General features: G+C 42.4%; 1 protein-coding gene across 21 annotated transcripts in view; it reads right to left on the minus strand.

Annotated features, from left to right (window-relative positions):
* Dlgap1 (DLG associated protein 1) overlaps positions 1-23,157 on the minus strand; it is an 809,700-nt gene that overhangs the window by 248,825 nt on the left and 537,718 nt on the right. Inside the window, exon 1 of one of the 21 annotated variants that reach the window (XM_048435720.3) lies at positions 4,161-4,634. The exons of 19 other annotated variants lie outside the window; for them this stretch is intronic. In XM_048435720.3, the coding sequence (XP_048291677.1) occupies positions 4,161-4,211 (51 nt within the window). In that variant the 5' untranslated portion in view covers positions 4,212-4,634. Of the gene's footprint in view, positions 1-4,160; positions 4,637-23,157 lie in introns of those variants that run through there. One more of the 21 variants, XM_085684199.2, reaches the window with a different exon arrangement.

Raw genomic sequence — 23,157 nt, forward strand, 5'->3', positions numbered from 1 at the left:
GGGGCAGTGTGCTGGATCACGGGCCACAGCCATGAACGAGACTAGGCACCAGTTTTCATGGAGCTACTAGGCTAGAGGAAGAGCTAGCCATGGACGAGCAATTCCACACACAACAGAAAGTTCATAGCGGAGAAGTGATGGATGCTATGGGGACAGGATGGAAGAGGGGGCCCGTGATGGAAGAGGGGGCCCGTGATGGAAGAGGGGGGCTGTGATGGAAGAGGGGGCCCGGGATGGAAGAGGGGACCCATGATGGAAGAGGGGGGCTGTGATGGGAGAGGGGACCCGTGACGGAAAAGGGGGGCTGTGATGGGAGAGGGGACCCGTGATGGAAGAGGGGGGCTGTGATAGAAGAGGGGGGCTGTGATGGAAGAGGGGGGCTGTGATGGAAGAGGGAGCCTGGGATGGAAGAGGGGACCCGTGATGGAAGAGGTGACCCGTGATGGAATAGCGGACCCATGATGGATCATCTTCATTGTCCACAGGACCGGAATTGGAGTCACCAAATGTGTTTATGAGGATGTTCCTAGTAAGGTTTACCAGAGGAGGAAAACCCACCCTAAATGTGAGTGACACCATCCTTCAGACTGGATACAAAGGAGAAGAGAGCTGGGTGCTGGCATCCGTTGCTCTGCTTCCTGATGGCAGATGCAGCATGGCCAGCAAACTCACACGCCTGTTGTCATGTCTTCCCTGCCACCAAAAACCCAAGACAAACTTTCCCTTGACTGGCTTTCTGTCAGGAACTTTGCTACAGCAATAAGAAATGCAACTCATATAGCATCTGGCTCTAATCCTGGACATCAGGGAGGACTTTCCATAGGCAATGACATCTCAAATGAGACTAGAAGGTTGAGAAAGGGGTCAGTACGAAGCAGGAAATGAGGCAGATAGAAAAAAAATCAACGGCGAAGCAGCTTGTGCAAAGGTGCGAGTACATGATGCCTGTAAGCGAGGGAAACAGACCAGGATGGCGAAGTGCTGAGTGGACGTGGGAGAGGAAGGAGATGCAGGAGCAGGAAAACTGTCCCCAGTTATGTCATCCGCCACATTAAGGAACCTCAGTTCTATAGTGGGGGTAAAGAGGAACCACTCAATGACCTCCCCTTTCTTCCCCCATCTCAACCTCTCTCTGTATGTCACACAGAGTGAGTTTGCATGTGTGTACATGTGAGAGCCTCACTATACTGCTCAAGCAGGCCTTAAGCCTGCTGTGTCATTACGGTGGCCTTGAACTCATCCTGGCATGGCCTCTCACTTTGCCACCATGTTTGACTCACTAAATGACTGTTCAGCAGAATGTTTAATGATTCTGTATATTTCAGAAAGATCATTTGGTTCTGTTTTCCAGAGTGAAGTGGATTGAGAGAGAACTAACAGGAAGATCTACCCTACCCACAATAATCTAGGCATGGCAGAGATTGGACTAGAATACTAGGATCTCGGCAGAAGAATGGAGAGAAACAGACAAGTAAGCTGTCCAGAGTTTGGGGTTTTCCTCCTCATTCATTCATCTCTTATAAGTGCCATGAAGAGAGGACATGAGAGGAAGGGAAAGGAGAGGAGGTGTCAGAGATGTTTCGTAAGCTGGATTGAAGAAGAGGGACATGGAAAGGAAAGGGACCAGCAAGACAGAGGTGAGGAAGATCAAGAGAGACTGGGGCATGAATAAGAATGATATAAAATGGTATCTGTGTATGAGGAACCCAAAACCCATTACTTTCCACATTAAGAAGCAATAAGAACAGAGAGAAGTAGGCTACCGAGGTAGGAGCAGATGGTATGGAGGACATCGGCGGCTGTTGTGGATCACATATGCTTTAGTTTTGTATCCTGGTATCCTTGGGTTCTATAGTCTGTGAAAATAAATGAGGCCATATTGACAATAATAGCCAAGTCTAGACATATTTTAGTCTCTCTCATCTTTGTTCTCCCTGTGGTCGATCCTCATTGTGCTCAAGAATGAGCTTCGCGTGTATTTGGAACAAATCTGCTTGCCGCCTCTGACAGGCTGCTTGGCCACAGTGCCAAGAACTTTTTATGACGGTGGACCATCTGTACCGAGTGCCACCTGATCACCACTGTCTGCAGCTGGTGGCTCTTCCTGGTCTTTGTGTGTGAGAGCGCAATGTGGGGGTACTGCTTTTTCTCATTTTCTCTATTATAACACTGAAAGAAATAACTTTCAACTGTGTAAATAACACAAGGCTTGCATGTGGCGTGGCCAAAAAAACCAACCTCAAAGGGCAGAAATGTTTATTCCTTACATACTATAGTCGCTATAGTGACAAAAGGTCATATGAGCCGTGAGCAGTGCTACCAATCTTGCTCATTTTGACCACTGAGTTGGTTTCAGGAAACGACAGTGGATAGAGTCATGAAGTGTATAAGTCATATTTCACCAGCGGCTGGAATTGAACGACACAATTTAGTGACCACACAGGGCTGTTCTCTACTTCCCACAGCTTTCAGAAGGACAGGGGGCAATCTACGGCTCTGAATTAGAGCCACTTTAGTGAAGAGAAGGGGGGAATAATAGGAAAATTAGAAGGGAAACAGTGCCTGGGATAGCCAAGGGAACTTGGGAGAGATGAGGTGTGAGCAAGAATGCGGAGGAAAAGGGGAAGAAAAAGAAAGGCTTTTCAAACCCCAAACGTGTGCTTGGAGAAAGCCCTACACACTGAATAGCTGTGAAATTGAACATATTTTAAATCCATGCAATATGAGTAGGTAACATGTGCTGTGTTGCTCTAAAAAATCAACTGTGAGAGACTAAAACTCCACGCTCTTACTTACTAAACAAGTATCTCAAGAAGAGTGCCTCAAATTTGGAGGTGGGCCTTGGGAAATAGTTTAGGTAGTAGTAAGCTACTACTGGTGGATGAATGTTTGTGTCCACACTTTTCGAACCTTGTTTATACTCCCAGAGACAATGAAGTCCAGAGTCCGTGGTGAGGAAGCGAGAGAGAATGGTATATGCAAAGCCACTGTGATGTTTAGAGCTTTAGTAAACAAACCTGGGAGCCCCCAGATCACTTCCCATACAGAAAACCAGAACGGAAAGACCAGACAAGAGGGACAAGAGGTTAGTTCCTTTCTATTCCTCCAAAATCCCCCTGAGCTCGGCCGTTTATGAGTAGACCTAACACCTTTTGAGGTCACCTACTTTGGGAGGCTCGCGTCTGTTTTTCAGATGACACAGCGGTGTGATCCCAGAATGTCTACAAACACAAACCCTGCTTACGTTTTCCTCCCTCCTTGTCATCTCTTAGACTAGATCACAATTTCTTCTCTATCTTCACAAACCCTTGCTCGTCTCAGTGGTTCATGGAAGAATTCAAACAGAACCAGACTCCCGTGTTAAACACACACACACACACACACACACACACACACACACACCAGAACTGCCAAGGGAAGCCAACCCAGGGACTACTTCTTCACTTCGTATTTATGAGATGTTATAGATTATATTCAGGGTAATAAGAAAAGTCTCAGATATAATGGCTTCGACGCCCATGAACTTGGGAACAACTACGTTTTCTATATGTACTGAAAACATTACAGCCATAGACAATGGAGAAAGTTACAGAAAGATTCAAATTACCACTACACTGGCATTTTAAAAATACACTCTCACAAAATAAAATCCACCTAAACCAACGCTGTGGAGTAATTTTAGCAACTGAAAATTACTACCTTTTCTAGAATAACACATACTTAGAAATGAAACGGTTCAGAAAACAACGTGATGGAGATATAGTCTGCTTTCCTGAGAACAAATTTCATTGTCAATTTATATTACAGCACGGTAGACATCAACAGTCGATGCTTAACTACTTTAGTCAATCACGGCTGAATCTAAGCATTTTCCTGCTTAACTAAACTCATTCTGTGCCACAGATGATAAAAAAAAAATATACGACATCATTCTTATTAAAAGCTGTGTCTCTCCCCGGACTCTTTGATATCATAAGCTGTCATCTCAAGAGGGCACAGTGGGGAAACTCGTTCCAGAATTTTCACCCCAAATTCACAGCCAGCATTAAATGTGCGATTAGTTCCATTATGCTAAAAGAAAAACTATAGATTAACACAGAAATCAAGCATGAAGAAATTATTTTCTCCCCACCCCCAGCCCAGCATTTCTACTAGCTTACCTTATTAGCTGAGACACCAAACAGAATGCCCTTATGGAAAATTAAGTTCATTATTCATGTCAGCTTTGATTTGGTGTATGCACGCAGCTGAGAGCCTCCAGCTTCTGCCTATGATTTGCTGAGGCAAAGTGTGCGAGTCAGGCAGTAAACACAGGGCTGGGGGTGGAGGAAGAGGGTGCCGCGATCATCTGCTTGCAACTCTCCACTCGCAACTTTTCAGATTCATTCACACGAAGCTGAAATCAAATCCACCCGTGGATGACTGTCTCTTCGGGGACACCCCAGCCCCGGTGCTGAGAGCAGTGGACAGGCGCTTGCTTTGTGGGTCACTGTCCTAGTAAAATGACACGGCTCTCTTTCATTATTTTGGTGAATTCTTGGGGTGTTGATTCACCTTAGAGCATATATGGGGGTAATTACCTTCTGTCAGAGAGAAGCCCACATGAGCTACGGAGTCCTGCAATTTGCAAACCACAGCACACCTGGCTGTCTCTGTAGCAGTGAAACACTAGATGCAGTTCCCAACTTCGGTGATAGTGTGTACACACACCAAGTGGATAGAACATCCACGTGACAAACACACGGAGAACCTGGAGATCCAGGCATCAAATAGCAACAGCCACACAGTCTCTGCACAGTAATCTCCCCCGACTCCTCTTTAGAAAAAAAGTGGAAGTAATATTGCCTTATTCATGAATTTTATCTAGAACAAACATCGAGTGAAGTTAAGCTTTCTCAACCAAAACTTCCAATCACAGCAGGAAGAGAATCTCTGGGTTGTCAGTGGGTCAGGACAACACGACTGAGCAATGTAAGCCGGCATGTCAACCTATACCCTGTGGGCAGCATGGACCACAGAACACCTCTGTATGTGCTCAGGATGAAATCATTAACTCAAAGCATGAGATCTGAAGGAGAACTTTTTTTGTAACTTGATGATGTGGTTGTCGAGTATGAACTTTAGAGGTGATCAGGTCCCTCTTTAATGTTCGTCCCTGCCTGGAGCTCAGAGCTGAGAGTCTTTCACCTTCTTGTTCTTGGCAGCATATGATGCCAAGTCTGAGAGTTCTCCCCTGAATTAATGAGTACTGCTGCCTTTAATGAGAGCGATCGACTTATCTTTAAACGTTTAGCAAACTTAGTATGTGATACCAATGTTACATTCTTGAATATATTCCAGGAGAAACGAAAGTAAATGTCCACACAGGAATCTGTATACAGAGCTTTCATAGTTCTATGAAAAGTAAAACAGTCCTAGTCTCCAGCTAACGAATGGCTAACACATATGCAGTATGTCCATAAGAAATGAAGTAGTGATATGTGTTGTAAAGTCGTAAGATTCCCAATACAGCCAGGCCGTGGTGGTGCGCCTTTAATCCTAGCACTTAGGAGGCAGAGGCAGGCAGATCTGCTGAGTTTGAGGCCAGCCTGGTCTACAAGAGCACCAAAGCAACGGAGAAACCCTGTCTTGAAAAACAAAAACAAAAAACAAAAAAAGAAAAGAAAAAGAAAGAAAGAAAGAAAAAAGAATCCAAATGCAAAAGATATGTTCTACGTTTGTGGTTCCATTTATAATGAAATGTCCAGAATAGTGGGCACCATATAGATTGTTCATGGCTGTGTTAGACTTGAGGTAGGGCTTGGTGGGAAGTGAATGATACGGTACTAGGATGAAAATGCTTTTTCCTTAGGCATGTAGTGAAGACTGCACAACTTAGGGACTGTACTAAACTATTACACATCTTCACTTTCAGTGAATGTGAACTCTGTAAGGAAGAAAATGGAATCACTGTCATCTCATGCTTACTGTCACATGAATTATCCATATGCAGTTAATCCCGCATGAGGCAGAAAGGAAGAAGTGAAGAAAGAAATTGTGACTCCAGCAAGGAGCCTCGAGGACTAGAGAGATGCAGACAGAGCTGAACACATATCCATGTGGTGTTTCATTGTGTCCCTCCCTCCCTCCTCCTCTCTCTTTCTTTTGAGGTATAACCTCACTATATCCTAGGTTTGTTTAGAACTTGTGTTTTTCTTGCCTGGCCTTCATTAATTCTAAGATTATAGGCATGTAACCATGTACCACTGTGTCTGTCTTATAGTTAATTCTCTCCATTCTCTCCTCTCCCATCTCCTCTCTTTTCTTCTTCTTCTTCTTCTTCTTCTTCTTCTTCTTCTTCTTCTTCTTCTTCTTCTTCTTCCTCTTCCTCTTCCTCTTCCTCTTCCTCTTCCTCTTCCTCTTCCTCTTCCCCTTCCCCTCTTCCTCCTCCTCTTCCTCCTCCCTCTCCCTCTCCCCCACCCCGAAGTACTAGGGACTGAACACATGTGCAGGCTAAACAAGTACTCTGCCACTGAGTTATATTCCTAGCCATTTAAAAATTATTTTCATCTTTGAGGTAGGATCTCATTAAGTTGCCAGGTCAGTCTTAAAGGTATTATGTTAGAAGAAGAGAACGAGAGTAAAGAGAAAACGGAAGGAGAATAAAGACGAAGCAAGAATAAGATGGTAAAGACTCGTTCTCTGCCTTATTTCCTCTTTTTCCTCTCAGTAGTATGGACTGAATTTAGGGTCTTGAGTGCTCTACGACCAGCTCCAGATGGGGTTCTGATAAGATAACATGAAAGTACAGACGATTTGAGAAGGAAAGCAGGGCCACAAAATTTAATCACGATGACATCAGGTTCTAGCTAAAGACACAAGGAGAAATTCTGTGGAAACAAGTCTGAGGGTACCAGACTGCTCAGATTAAAGAAATGTGTCTTAAACAGAGCCAGTGGAGTCAGAATCAAAGAAGTGGGAGTATCTAGAACAAAGGTTCTCAACTTTCCCGATACTGCGACCCTTTAATACATACAGTTCCTCATGCTGTGGTGACCCCAACCATAAAAACATTTTGTTGTTTCTCATGACTGTGACTTTTTACTGTTATATAATGTAAATATTTGATATGCAGATGGTCTTAGGCAACCCCAGTGAAAGAGTCATTTGGCCCTCAAAGGGGTCGCAACCCAAATGAGAACCACTGATTTAGAATATCTCTAAGACTAAGACCCAGAATGAAATGAGGCCTTTAAATATGTTAAGGAGGTCCTTTAAAACATGCAAGTTAAAATAAGTTAGAAGGAGAGGGCAAAGGCTTGGTCCAGATGGTTTAATGTGAACATATGAAGAAGAAGGAGGAGGAGGAGGAGGAAGAGGGGGAGGAGCAATGGGGCGGAAGGAGGGGAAGACAAATAGCAAGCTGTCAAACATTTATCTTTCTGCTTTTCCCCCCTCTATCAAAGGGCACAATCTTTCCAACAAAAAGAATAGATGATGGGGCAAAGTAAAGAGAAATCTGAACTTGAGAAACATTTCTTCGCTTAGATAAATCTTAAGTGTATCCTTCCTTATCACAGTGACCATAAACTTAGGTACATGATAACTTCACATAGGTACGTCAGAATCAGGCTCTTCTGCCTCCAACTCCAGCCACAGAGCAAACACTAGGGGATTCCATAGTTCTGTACTTCAGTGAATGGAGCTACCATCTTTTTAGCTATGTTGGGAATACAAGTACCCTATGGACACTTCCCTGGTTCTCCACATCCCTAAACTATGGATTTGGAATGTCTGGAAATGATCCAGGCTCCTCACTACTACTTCCATCATCTTAGTCCTGGTTACCATGTTCTTTTTTTTTTGTTTCTGTTTACTTTTTTTTGAGAACAGACTCTCATTCTGTAACCTAAACCATCACCAAGCAGCTCAGGCCCTAAACTCTCTACTTTCCTATTTGCCTCTGAAATGCTGTAAGTCAGGCTTCTGCCAGCACACCTATGACGTGGGATGCCTTTCTGTATGTTGCAAATATGTGCTGGATCTATTGGTTGATAAATAAAGCTGGTTCGTCCCCTGGCAGGGCAGAATATAGCTAGGTGGGAAACCCAAGCAGAGAGAGAAGGAGAAAGATGGCAGAGATGGAGGAGATGCCAGCAGTTGTTGGGAAGCAAGATGGGAGGTAACAAGCCACGAGCCTCGCAGTAAAATATAGAATAATAGAAATGGGTTAAGTTGTAAGAGCTAGATAATAATAATCCTGAGCTAATATACCAAACAATTTGTAATTACTATTAAGCTTCATAGTGGTTATTTTAAAAGTGGTTGCAGGACCAAGTGGGAAGAAAAAGCTCCAGTTGGACACCTGGCTTTGACTGTCCTCTGTCCTTTGGACTGGTGTGTTGTTTGTTCTCTGGTCCTTCTCTCCCACACTCTTTCCTTCCCATGCCACATAGAGGCATGTTTTCAGGGTGCAACAAATATATCAACCATAATATTTTCCCCATTAAAAAAAGATATAGAGTCAAGTTTGACTTTTGGGGTCTTGAAGAAGTCTTATCTTTCCAGACTCACCTACCATCTTAGCAATCTAGCTATGCTGGATTCTCACCCTTTGGTTGTTTTGCTCAGACGGGATCCCCCACACTTGTCGTCCTACGTATACCAGCTTTCCATTTTGTCCTGATCTCAGGCTGTGGCTTTGCTGAACCTTGCTACAGCAGCATTAACCCAAGTAACAGCTATGGAGAGATATTTAATCAGTTGCAGAAAGACTGACGGACACACAGGTCACTAAAGTCTTGAAATGTTCAAGAGGACTTGCTTAAGATTAATCTTTCTCACTCAGTAGACCTGACTTCCTGTTGGTCATCCATCTCACTAGGGCAGGGTGTGTGGAAAATGCCCTCAGGAAGGTAGGCAAGGGGGAAACATTCTGGGTTCGAGACCACAGCCTGACTGGTGGGCCAGGTCTTGATGGAAGTGCTAGGGAGGGCAGTTGCCTCGATCCTAGAGTCTGTGAAGGTCCTTATTCCTATTTGTGGAGCAAGGGCTGCACCAATTTCAGACAACACATTACAGGGGAACCAGAGATGAGTCCGCAGAATCGGTCAGCAACAGCCATTACAATTTGTATTCACTTGTGTGGTTAATTAGTGTTTATTTCATCATTGCACAAAAGGAAACATGAGCTAGGAGTCACGTTTGTTTCTGGCTATCACTGTAACCTGTGCATTTACCAGGGCCTAGCAAGAGTAAGAATTTAGTATTATTTGAATGAAGGCCACAGCTTTTAAATTGGTAGGATGTGGAGTGTAGGTAAAAAGCATAATTGTTACTAGAGAAAATAATTTAATGCCTGTGATTCTATATGGGACATCATTACTAGTATTCTGGTTTATAAATCTGGCCTTTTAATCTCTTTCTCTGTTCCAGTTATCTAACGCAGCATAAAAATGCTATTAGTTGAACATATATGTTTTCCTTAGAAAAGTTAGCAGGCATGCAGCATGGGGATTTAAAATACTTGAAGACTTACTGGATTAGTAGTAACTTTCACAATGAAGACATTTTTCCTTTTAATCTAAATACATTAAGCTTGAGGGAACTATGTTCAAATTATAATAAAGGGCTTTTTCCAGGACTGTGAAACCAATCCGGGTAATTAAAAAAGATTTTGTTTTGTTTAGTGTGTATGCACACACACATGCATATGAGGCCAGAAGAGGCCATCGGGTTCCCCTCGAGCTGGAGATACAGATGGATGCAAGCTGCCCAAAGTAGGTGCAGGGAACTGCACTTTTCTGCAAAGAGATCAGGCGCCTGTATCCACCGAGCCATCTCCTCAGCCCTGCAACTGGGGAATAATCATAAAGACGAGTGAACGAAATGGCGGCGGTGGCAGCATCAGCGAAAACAACAACGAAACTCCTGAAGATGCTAGAACATCTGAATCTTCACACTGAAATGTCTTCTGTGTTCAGTGGAAGGTCTCTGGGAAGATAGAAGAACGGCTCACTAAAAGGTGGACCAACCTAACTGTGCCTGGCTTTGTCTTTTACTGTGTAAGATAAAGTTGGTTGAGAAATACATGAATATATCAAGCTTCCATGGGCAAAATCATCTTTAGAACAAAGCACCAGGGTAAAATTATTTCTAAATGTTAACAGGATTGGCTTTCAGAGAAACTAAGCTTCCCCACGTTTCTTGGAATCCACTCTACAACAAAAGCAACACAACAGAAATGAAAGGCAACGCTGGTGAAGTACATTTCCAGCCAGGCCAGCAGAAAAATCTATAAACCCCCGAGTCAGAGCCAGGCATGAAGCCGAGGGCTGAAGTTGTAACAGCATTGTAAGTAAACAAGAGGCACTGAAGGACCTGAACAGAGTGGATCGAAGAAACCTCCGCCTCCCTAAAAGCCTGGGCTTTAATCTAAGAAAGAGATGCTCTGAAGAGACGGGGAGCGGTACAGATGCGGGAAGACAATGGCCAGAAAACTTCTAAAAGCATTTTTCAAAGCACCGTGCAATTTGTGTTTCCCACATTAGGCCACACGTAAGGCCATCCCTGAAGAAACCAAGGAGGAGAGGAGCAGGTTTGGAGGGGAGACCAGAGGAAGGAGGCATCACATTATAAAGGTCTTCATAGCTGTGCAGCAGCAACAAGAGAACCTTGGTAGCTGAAAACCACTGCCCTCCACTCCCTCCACAGGAATCCTTTCCCAGTTCTCTACAAAAAAAATTCAACTTATTCAAGTAGGAGAAACATGAAGCTAATATGAACAAAAGCAGCCACAAACGTCTTGTAAATAATGAATACCCACCTGGGAAAACATGTCCAGAACAAGATTAAGCATTTAACCCTGAGTTCCATTATCAGCCGCTTGAGTAGCTGACAAAGCAGCTACTTCTAGAACGGAAGATCACACAGTAGGACTGCAGGAACCCAGGGAAGGAGGGAGAGAACAGCAGATGTCACAGAAAGACTGCCAGAGTGAAGCAAGAGTCAGCGGAACTGAAGGAACGGACGAAGATGAGCGGATATGAAAGTTAAACACTTTTAAAAGAAAATAAATGATACAGGAATATAAAAGATAACGAAGTATCAGGGAGATAATGAAACACTGAAGATAAACAGGGTACCCAGCATATACATAACCTTAATCCTTGATAAAGAAAGCCAAATCAGCAGAAAGGAATCATTATCTCAAGACATAATTCAATTAAAAGAGGCCACCCAGACCCCTACAGAAATGCAGGATATTGATGCTGTTCTCAGTTGCCCACCGAAACTTGATAATAAGACCCTGTGCTGCAAACATCTCGTACTTTAGCCCCTGGATTTGGAGAAAGCGAGTTGGTCCTGACCTAGTTGCTTCTCCCTTGCTGGTAAACTTTCATCATGTTAAGAGGTGCTGTGTAAGCTTCTGGGGGTGAAGAGCCATCAGCATCCTTACCCAGCTGTGAGTCATGTGAGGTACAATAACAAAGGGCCCAGAAGACAGGTCCATTGGTGCAATAGTGGCATGCATGTTATAGGGGAAACCAATAGCTTTCTGATTGGATTTAAGGACTACTCCACAAGAGAAAACTCATGCCCAGAACACATAGCTGGGGAGCACACAGGTCCTAGGAGAGAACCTAATGCTTTAATTTTTTGCCAAATGGATATAGTATCAGAGGGTCTTCTAAATAAATATTTCTGTCCCCAGAGATACCCCAAATCATGCAACTCTGTCTTCATTCGCGAACAATCTTTGTGTGGTGGATGGCAGTTAACAGAGAAGCTCACAACTAGTCCAAGTGCAGAGAACCAGCGATGGCGGACTCGTCACCCCTAAATGAGACACCCATATTACCCTCAAGGCTCAGGAGCCATTGCAAAAGGGAAGGCAGAAAGAGTATACGAGGCAGACATCAGGGTCTACTGGGGAAAACAGTATATTCTGGACATGGTTGGGCTGTTACACTCATGAATTTATGGCAGCTGTGGTTGTCTGCAAGAGACCTTCACAAAAATTGTTAGCTAATATTCCAGAATGGATGATGAAGAGGCTCTAATGAGGCTCTAATTCCCATGCCTAGACGGGAAGCTCTTGAAAAATCCATGAAAGTGAGAATTGGTTTCCTCTAGGGTCCTTCATAGGGTGGCTTTGTTCTAGAAGGTGGCCCCACACCCACGGACAGCACCAATTAAACTCAGTGAGCCATAAAAGAGAAAAGAAGAGTACACAAAATTCAGAGGGGAACCTCAGAAGAGGTGATCTAGGAGGAACTGGAAGGGAGGTATGTTGTGGAATATTATTTTAATTGTGTAAAGGCAAGTTATATTTGTTTCTAATGTTTTTGTTAATGATGCAAAGACATGTTACATTTGTTTGATTAAATAAAATTAACTTGGGGTCAGGAGGCTGAGTCAGCAACTAGCTGATGGGAAGTGGCAGGGAGGAACTAAGTGTAGCTAGGGTTCTTAGGTGGGGGTTGAGCAAAAGGCCGACCACTATTTTTGGGAGAAGTGAGCAAGGAGAAAAGGTTAGTTAATTGTTCTCCAGCCTTTCTGAGATAGCAGGATTTCGCCTCAACCTTGGATCCTGAGTTCTATAGGAGGATAGAGATTTACATAATTTCCTTTAATGGTATTGATAGAGCCAGTGCCCAAGGGGGTAGACTATCCTGACTGGCTGGGTCAGGGTGGCAGAACTGCTGCTGGGAGCTGCAGAGTTGCAATTGCCGGATGGGACAGCAGTTGCTCAAGGTGCAGCCACTGTATTGAAAGCAAAACAACAGGGGTAGTGAATATTCTAAAAACACACTGTGTGCATGCATGACTTATAAAGTTATCAAGAATAAGTAAAAGTATGTCAAAAACATAATTCAGAAAACTTTCCTGGAATAAAGGCCTTAAATGTGTTTTGGAAAAGATCTTTTAAGAGTTTGGGCAAAATTATAAAATAAGTTAAAGGGCAGAAAAGTAAGCTGACATCAGACTTAGTCATGGAAAGTTTTATCCTCAGCAGAGAGTATGACAACATCTAAAAGGTAAGAATAAAAGGCAAGAGTCAGAGATTTTCTACCTCATCTGGTCGTCTTTCACATATCAAAACTCAAGTAAAAAGTGAGCATAGTGGACATGGACAATAATTCTCAAAAAAGCCCTATTAGTAACTGCCTTATTCGTAGCTGTGCTAAAATATCTGGAGAAAACACATTAAAAAAAAGATGGGCTTATTTGAGCTCATGAATTGAGGTGACACAGTCCATTATGATGGGAATGCATTAAGGAGGGAGACTGAAGGAGCTGGTCATTATTGGGTCCACAGTTAGGAGACAGAGAGATAAATGTTGGTGTTCTGCTTGCTTCCTCCTCATGCTCTTTTTACCCAGGGTAGGAACTTAGCTGGGTATGGTGCTTCTTGCATTAAGGGTGGACTTGCTGGCTAGTTTTATGTCAACTTGACATAAGCTAGAATCAACTGAAAGAAAAGAATCCCAATTGGAAAAAAAAAATGCTTCTGTAAGGTCTGGCTATAGGTAGACAAGCCTGTAGGTCATTTTCTTAATTAGTGATTGATGAGGAAGGGCCCACTCACTGTGGTTGTTGCCATCCCTGGGCTAGTGGTCCTGAGTTCTATAAGAAAACAGGCAGAGAAAGCCATGGAGCACAAGTCAGTAGGCAGCACCCCTTCATGGCCTCTGCTTCAGCTCTTGTCTCTAGCTCCCAACCTTGTTTGAGTTCCTGCCTTGGTTTCCCTCAGTAGACTGTCCATAACTGTCATCTTGGCACCCAAAGATATCACCTTTAAATCTTAACATTCCACCATCATCCTAAAAGGCTTATGGCCATCTTTCATAACTCAAAACTCAACTAGATCGTTTGCAAGAGACATCCATGCTTTAACACTCCCAAAGACTGTTCAAAAGTTCAATAGTTAAAATCTCTTCTGAGACTCAGGCTATTTCTAAACAATAAACCCATCAAGTTAAAAAAAAAAATCAAGTCACTAATTCTAACACACAGTAGTGCTATGGTGGCCAGCTTTTACATAATACCTTTCAAAGTCCCACCCAGGACTGACAAACAATAGTTCCCACCTATGTGAGTTTATAAGCTGCTTGTTGACATCCCACCCCATCTCCTGGCTCCAGTTTTTCCTCATGGAGCAGAGACATATTATTGGTACTGTTTTCTGCTCAAAACTTGGCCCCAAATGGTGTGAGCATCAGACATCGGTTGATGTTGTTCAGACACTGCTGCTGCTATGAGTTGTGCTGGCTGCTGTATAGGAGATGACTAGCAAGCAGCAGACAAACAACCACAATATGATGCATATACTTTACAGTGCATGAGGACTTCTGTATGCTCTACGTTGACGGCAGTGTCCTTTTCAGAAGACTATATAGCACTGTACACTCCAGCCTGGAAGAGATATGCAATTTTCCAGGACAACCATTGCATGTTAAGTGGGTTCTATAGTTTCTTCCTATTGATATATTAACATAACATTATTAATTATATTAATATTAATTATATTAAAATTAGTATAATATATACACACACATTTAGGCAGACAAATTAAAATCCACTATTATTAAAAAGTCATCAAATTCAATGCTGATATATCATACACAATAACAAGATTTCTCAGTATCACTTGAGTTGGGAAGATTTAGCACATTCTTTTGGGTAGTCTAATAGGCACTTTGAGGTGTGTGAATTCTAAGCAATCTGCCTTTTGCTCGTTGCTGGAAGTGTATAGCAATAAGTAATTATTACTGCATGACCATTAATAAAAGTGATGCCCCGCAGAGGTGAAAGGGGGCCATCAGCACCACAGTCACCGTGGCCGTGGGCTGGAAACATGCACTTCCATGTGCACAGTAACACTTACTAGCGCTAAGAATAGTGCCGGCATTGTGTTAAGCCACCCAAGTGTTTAATACAGAGTACAGAAACATGTCAACACGCCGACACGAGAAACAAATGGTCCCAGAAATTTTAACTGAACACAAGACAAGTTGACACCGCTGCCAGCCGTGCTAGGGGAATGACAGAAGCGGGACAGTCAGAGCCAGACATTTCTTTCGCTGCACGCTGAGAAGTTTTGAACCTAGCTGAAATGCCGTTGGCACCATTACACTGTAAGCCAGAGGGGTGCTTCCTTGGGATAAGACGCAGTCTGTCAGGGCGATGCTGACAGTGCTTCAAGGCCTACTCGTAAAGAACTGTTGAAGGAAGTCTACCCACCGATGGGAGAACACATGACTTTCAAGGAAAATAGAGGTTGTTTTTGCACATTTGTGGACTGCCATGCAGAAAGCTATTTAGATACATTTTATATAGTTCTATCAGAGCAGGAGAATTGGGTACAAAACAGAGAAGAAGCTTTTATTTGTGGGAACCCTGTAAAGTAGAGCTGGCACTACTAAGCAAATACATGGATGCAGAAAAGAAATGTGAAATAAACCGGCAGGCTCCCAGAACAATGACAACCCAGAGCAAGGGCAAAGTGAGTCGGAGAAAAGCACACTAGTCGGAACAACGAAACGCTGTTACAGAAGCGGGAAGACAACTCGGCAGTATCATAAAATTGCCAGTCAAAATAAGGTTGAATGCGGGCCACTGAGGCAGTGACCCAATTTCTTTGTTAATTAGGCGAGAGAATTGTGATTGCTAAAATTAAGACGAGCAGGAGGAATCTAAGGGAAGTGAGGCCAGCAAAAATAGCTAATGGGTGGGTCACCCATCGTTTGAAAAGGAAGACATCGATGCATGACGGGAGTCAAACTACTCATAATGGAAGAAAGGAAGCCGATTCCTGCATTGTATTTTATATTACGAAGCTGGTCCATGGGGGTTTCTGGTATATAGCAAGAGGCAAGCTCTCGCTTTAGAAGTGCGCATCCAGATTAGACAGAAGTTGAGACGTTTGTGTGGTCTCTGCCTAAAAAAATAGCAACAAGTAGAGAAATGTCTCTGCATCATAATTATGCAAAATTGGGGTGCTTAAATTATCTTAGGATACTAAGATTCATTTTTCTTCCTTAAGTTTGGAGGATGCTTCATATTTGGGAATAATAGAAACAGAACAGTCTTTTATTGAAACTGACAATTAAGGCGTTATTTGTTACAGAGAAAAACTGTAAAAAATATCTCGAGTTGCAAATGAGTTATCAATAAATATTCTAGTCACAGGGCACTTGCATATTTTAGTATATACATACATATATATATATATCCACTAAAATGAAAAATACTTTAAAAACAAGCTTTCGTTAAAATGGCATGAAATGAGTTTCACTCATGTCTAATAGTGATTTCCTAACTGTCAAGTTCACGGACAAGGTTTTCCTCCCCTGTCTGACTGGAGTTCTGGTAGATGACTTTGTTGAATTGTTTATTCCCCAGATTCCTTTATCCGTCCTAGTGCAACGCTGCTGGAATTTCCTCCTGTGTCAGCCGACTCCTGGCCACTGTGTCCAAGAACCTGACATACACACCTTGTTCAGGTTCAGAGGGTCCGTGCTGGCATGGTGAGGAAAGGATGAAGGAGAAGCTTATATCCTCAGAGCATAGCTCAAACCGTGGTGGCAAGAGGGTGCAGCCAAGGAGGGCTAGTACTGTGGCTGAATCAGAAGCAGGACTGAACTGCAGCAGGCAATGATATGACACCCTAAGGACCAAATCTCTCTCCCACCCCCCACTGACCTACTTCCTTCTGCACACTTTTATCTTGAAAGTTTCCAGAACCTTCCAAAATGTCCTTACCATCTAGGGACAAAGTATCCAAATCATAGACCTGTGGGGACATTACATATCTCAACCACAACGCCTCCTATCGTTGCATCCTTTTAACTATTTTCTGTTTATTTGTTGTCTGTGTAGTTCAGGGACGTGTGTATCAGAAACTGTTCACAACATGGCAGAGTAGGAGGCAGAGAGGAGGGGAGGAGCTAGGGGGTGGATGTAACTTTTTAAAACCCATCCCCAGTAACCCAGTCAACTTCTACCAGGTAGGTTCTGTCTCCAAAAGGTTCCACAGCCTACTAAGATTGTGCTGGCAGTTAGGGAGCAAGCATGCCAGGCACGAGCCTTTGAGAGATCTTACAGACCCAAACCATAAAAGACACCACACTTCTATTATGAAAAAAAATGCATATATGCTTCCTGACTTGAGAAAGGGCTCGGACCTGATAAACCCATGACAATACTGTAAGCTGAAATAATAACCAACCTACTGGACATCCCTCCAGCAGTGGAGTGCTGTAGAGAGGAGTGCTGTCCTCTTGACTGACCAGAGCTATAGCTCACAGCCGCTGCCCAGCATCCAGGGAGAAGATCACACACCTATCTCTCTCACCTGGGAAAAGTTCCAAATCCAGTCCAGGAAAATACTGAATGCTTATTGCTTTCACAAGATCATATAGTGGAAAAACTGTTAAGCGAGACCACCATAATTCAGAGCTCGCTTGCATTTAAATCCATAGATACTGAAACAATATTTTGAGTGACAGGATGAATTAGAGTTTCACTAAAGGCAAAAACGAATAATGAAATTTCAAAGAAAAAGAAGTCATCAATATGTAACTCATACTTAGCAAAGTCAACGCTGCCTAGCACAACCTCCCTGCGGTCTGCAAGCTCACTGAAGATTAGTGGCCAGCACCATGGTAGGGCAGTTCTCATAGGAGATGAATACCACTCGTAGATGGTGCAGAAAGTTAGAGTTAATTGTAAGAGAAAAAACAGGTGAAACTATCACACACTTATATTTGAAGAAGGGAGACCAATAAAACTTAAATACATTAGAGATTTCCCCATGCATTAAAGTATAGTGTAAGGAAGAGAATACATAACAGGCGGCAATATTTAACAGAAGCTGACAAGTTAATTGTGAGTCCAAAACAAAAGACAGGCAATAACGGTTGCAGTACATGAATGCACATTCTGTAACTGCTTCAGGCTGAGATGGTGATTTTTGAATGGAGATGTTGTCAAACTATGTTAGAATAGCGTTGTTTCAAACTAATAGAACAGCCATAGAACTTATTGGCTTTTCCATTTCCTCTCTATAGACAAGTATCAAGATTTCAGTGACTATATTAACTCGTGTGTACTAGATGCATGATTTGATACACCGCTTACCCTAAACTTCAAAAATGGTGAGATGGGGGTGTAGCTCAGTGATAGAGTATGCGACTAGCATGCAACAGCACTGGATTTGTCTCTAGCCCCAAAGAAATTGTATTAGGTTAAAAATGTATTATGTATTTAGTTGTGTATTCTGTGGTTGGCAGAACAATGGCTCCCTAAAGAAACCCATGTCTTAGTCTAGCATCTGACCTTACCTGGCACAAAAGGCTTTGAAGATATGGTAGATTCATGGTTTTAAGATGAGGAGATTATTCTAGATTAATTTGAAGAGGTCCAGTACAATCACAAGGACCTCTGTAAGTGAAAGAAAGGGGCAAGAGAGTCTGACAAGTGCAGGGGACCACGACAGGGGACCAAAGAAGCAGAGACCAAGGTGACGTGACTGCTGGCCTTTAGCATGGAGGGGCCACAGGCATGCTTCAAAAGGCTCTGAAATGGATTCTACCCCGCAACACTGAGTGGGGCATAGTCTTACATGTTCAAATTTATTTAGTACCTGTGCACATGCCATGGAGTACATGTGGAAGGCAGAGGACACCTTCTGAGCATTGGTTCTCTGCTTCTGTCATGTGGGGTTTGGGAATTGAATTCAGGTCTTCCGGCTTGGCAGCACATATCTTTACCCATGGAAACATCTCATTGGCCTCCTACTGATAATTTTATTGTAGCCTGGTGAGACCCATTTAGGACATCAATGATCTGTAATATGAACTGTAATATAATGAATTTGTATTGTTTTTCTCTTTCTTTCTTTCTTTCTTTCTTTCTTTCTTTCTTTCTTTCTTTCCTTCCTTCCTTCCTTCTCTCTCTCCCCCTCTCTCTCTTTCTCTCTCTCTTTTTCTTTCTTCCTCTTTCCTTCTTTCTTTCTTTTTTCTTAACCATGGACTGCTATTCAGTCTCAAACAAGAATAAATATAAAATAGTGGATGATAGAATATTGGGCAAGGTGTAGAGGGTAGACAGTCTGGTTTGGATCTGATCTGGTTGAAATGTCAAATGGAACGAACTTCATTTATATGCAAATCAATAAAAATCAATTTTAAAATCCATGAACTTACATTTTTAATTTTTAGAAGTTTTTTTTAAAAATGTGTCTATGTCCGTGAATATATACTACATGTGTGTGTGTGCCCATGGAGGCAAAAAAGGGCATCATATCCTCTGGAGCTGGAGTTACAGGCAGGTGTGAGCCACCTGACATGGGTGTGGAACCAGACTCGGGTCGTCTGGGAGAACAACATGAGCTCTTAACTACTGAGCCATCTCTCCAGTCCCAGATTTGTGTTGTTTTTACCCCCCCCCCCCCGCCGGGCTTATGGTGAGTAGCAGCCATAAGAAGTCAATGTGGCAGGATTTCATTTTCTCAAACCCTTTTCTGTTCTCACTGCCACTACCATGTTTTCAGGTGTGGAAAAACAGAACTGATAGAGCCATTGTGTAATGCTCCCTTTCTAAGTTCTGTTATCTGTGCTTTACCCGTGTTTATTCAAGCAATGTTTTCAGCATTGCAAGGTGACAGGTGCTTCCTTTATCACCACATTATAGAAGAGAGGACCAGGGATGAGAGAAATAAATAATATCTTCACATAATTAATAAATACAGGATTTGAACACAACTTCCTGGCACCAAAGCTGTGCTTGCTTTTTCCAGAACTAACATCATAGCCTTGGACCGTACAGTTTTCAAAGAACATGATCCTCATACTAACTCATCATCTATGTAAATCTGCTGGCTATTAATGTGGCAGATAGAATTTTGGCCACCCATAGTCTTGCTCCATTGAGTTATGGCCTTGAGCCAAGGGGAAATTATACAAGTAATTAATATCAATTAGCAACCTCAAGTAGGCAAGTTAATGCATTAATCTGGGTGGGCCCACAATAATTACAAGCATCTTTAAAGCAGGTGGCTTGTGCTTTGTATATTTTTCCACCATGAATAAAATAAAATAAAAAGAAGTTTCTTTGGCTGAGAGCAAAGAGTTGGTGGCAGAAGTTGGATTAAAATCAAAGGAAAGACCCCATGTGCTATTGTCAGCCCAAAGATAATGGGACCTCTGTTGTATAACTTACTTGAGCTTCTGGTCCATGGGGATGTCTACTTTCCTGACTCATCCATAGCTGATTTCTTTCTTTTCAAAAACAAGATTTATTTTTAATTACATGTGTCTGTGTCTGTGTCTGTGTATGTGATGTGAAATTCCCCTCTGTACGCTGTGAATATCATTGGTTAATAAAGAAACTGTCTTGGGCCTGCATAGGGAATAGAGGTAGGTGGAGAAAGCTAAACTGAATGCTGGGAGAAAGAAGGAGGAGTTAGAGAGAAGCCATGGAGTCACTGCCAGAGACAGACATGCAAAAACTTTGCTGGTAAGCCACTGCCACATGGCGATACACAGATTAATGGAGATGGGTTAAATTATATGTAAGAGCTAGCCAATAAGAAGCTAGAGCTAATGGGCCAAGCAGTGATTTAATTAATGCAGTTTCTGTGTGGCTATTTTGTGAGTCTGGGCAGCCGGGAAACTAACAAGCAGCCCCCAACTACACGTATGGTTTTGTGCACAGATGAGTCCAGGTGCCCAGGGTCCTGAAGATGGCAGCAGATGCCGTAGGGATACACTTACAGGTTTTGTGACCACCTGAGTAGTAAGGAAACAAACTCAGGTCCTCTGAGAAGCCAGTACTTGTTCTTAACTACTGAGCCATCTTTCTAGTCACATACAACTGCTTTTTCATAAGACTCTTGGGTGGGGTTGGCCCCTGAAATGACTGCTGTGATGTTGTGTCGTCTGTCTCTTCTTATATTTCTCCTTTCTGTGTCTTTACATCTTTCTTGCCACCTGCCTTTTTATTCACTCATCTATCCACTCACCGACCTCCTCATACATAAATTATTGGCTAGGAGTATGGTGTACAAGGCTTACTTAGTGAGGGCTGAATGAATAATGGGAAGGTACTAAAGGCAATTTCCTTGAAATGCTCCTAAGAAAATGATGCTAAAGTCTTAGAGTTAGTTCTCCAGTGGCTTAGTTCATTTCACCTTACTGTGGTAAATTACCCAACAAAAGCAATTTAGGAGTAAAGGATTTAGTTTAGCTTGTAATTCTAAGTTATAGTCCATTGTTGTGGGGAAGTCAGGAGGCAGGGACTTCAATGACATAGTCCTATCCATGATCAACAGCAGAGAGACAGTGAATGTGTTTATGTTATTCTTGTGCCCTGGTGGCTTTCTCTGTTCTTATGACAGTTCAGGATGCCCTGCTTAAGGAATGGTTCCACCCATAGTAGACAAATCTTTCCTTCTCATTTAATGTAATCAGATAATTCCCTGTAAAGGTGCCCACAGGACACCTGATCTAGGTAATCTCTTACTGAGTCTTTCTTTGAGGTGAGCCTATAGTGTGTTAAGTGGACAATGAACCAACCCGTATAGTAAGAGTTCCTCTCCCTTGCCCTCTCCTCCCCGAAACTCAAGTCTGAATTATCATCCTTTAAATCTCCAAATATTTTATTCAGAAATCTTCCCTTGTATTATACTGATCTATTCAACATTCTGCCACTCTAAGTTTTTTGTAATTTGTTTTACAGAATTTTAAATTCACATCTCCTCTTGAAGAGGTTCTTGACTATGTACAGAACCTTACGTTTTTGTTACTTGACTGAACTTATCACTTGAGTGAAGTTCCTTAACAATATATCTCTAATTTCTAACAGAATATCTACTTATTTCAGGAACTACTAACAACCAATGATAATTTTTACAAACCTGAATATTCTGAGTTGGTAAAATGGCTCTTACCATGTAATCCTGACACTCTTGAGTTCCATCCCTCGGTTCCATAATGAAAGAAGATAACTGACCCCTGAAAGCTCTTCTTATCTTCCACATATGTGTTATACCCACACTCACACACAGATCATATATACATGTAAGGGACACACACACACACAAGGGGCATGCATATACTCACAGTCACACAAGTATTGTATATATATGTAAGAGACACACATATACCCATACTCACATATATATGTACATAAGGTAAGTTACAAGGAATTACTTTAGTATCTTTGTACATGTGAAGGCTGATAGTAATTCAGTAGTGCATTAATCTCACCTCTGGTCTCCCTAAAGGCTCTCAGTTTCTGGCTAGGGACATCTGGATTAGGTGGGTGGTATGTCCTACAGTCTACATTTGACATTCCCCTCCATTCTTCACCCTTTCTGAGGAAGGGTGAACTCAGAAGCCACCAAAATCTGAGACTGGCCAGTTCTGTTCTGGGCTGTCCCAGCTGTGGGAGGGTCACCCTGAGATGCTTCCTTCATGAGAGCTCCCTCTGTTGACCGTTAGGGAGACTGGCCTCTCTACCTTAGTTTATTTTAGAACTTTAACAATTTACACCATTTATTAGTTTACAATGAATTACTTTCCATTAAGGCATTCTCCAAACAAAATGGGGTTTTGTTCTTCTTGGTGTGCTTTTTGAATGCATTTGCTGCCAGTGGTGTCTTCCTAACTTGCTATGTTGAAGTAATTAATTTCTCTCACTAAACTTGAAAGATGACCAAACATCATTTGGGGGAGCAATATCAGAAAAATTTTTGAAATTTGGTGAGCAAAAAATGAGGTTGACAGCACTACTTTTTTGACAAATCCTCCCAAAATTTGAATTTGAAAGTACATCTTGCTTATTGTACAAGAGTCTACTAGATTTTCCTATCAAAGCAGAACAATGCTTATAACGTTCACTTACAAGAATAACATTAAGTATCACTGATACTCAGGGACCAGCAACATGAAATTTTCAGCGAACAATGGAATGGAAACAGAGTTAAAACTAAACCACTGTCATAGCTAACTCAAACTCAAGGGTCCTTCTAGAAGATTCTTTTTGGGCAAAAGCCCAGCATACAGAGTGGTTAAAAGTGTCTCCTATGTCTTCCTATCATGCCACCTGATGTAAGAGAGGGGTTTGTGCCCATGGCCCTGCTCTGGACAGGCTGTAGCAGATCTGACTGAA

The sequence above is a fragment of the Myodes glareolus genome, chromosome 27 (genome assembly GCF_982192425.1).
Source record: "Myodes glareolus chromosome 27, mMyoGla1.1, whole genome shotgun sequence".
Lineage (NCBI taxonomy): Eukaryota > Metazoa > Chordata > Mammalia > Rodentia > Cricetidae > Myodes > Myodes glareolus.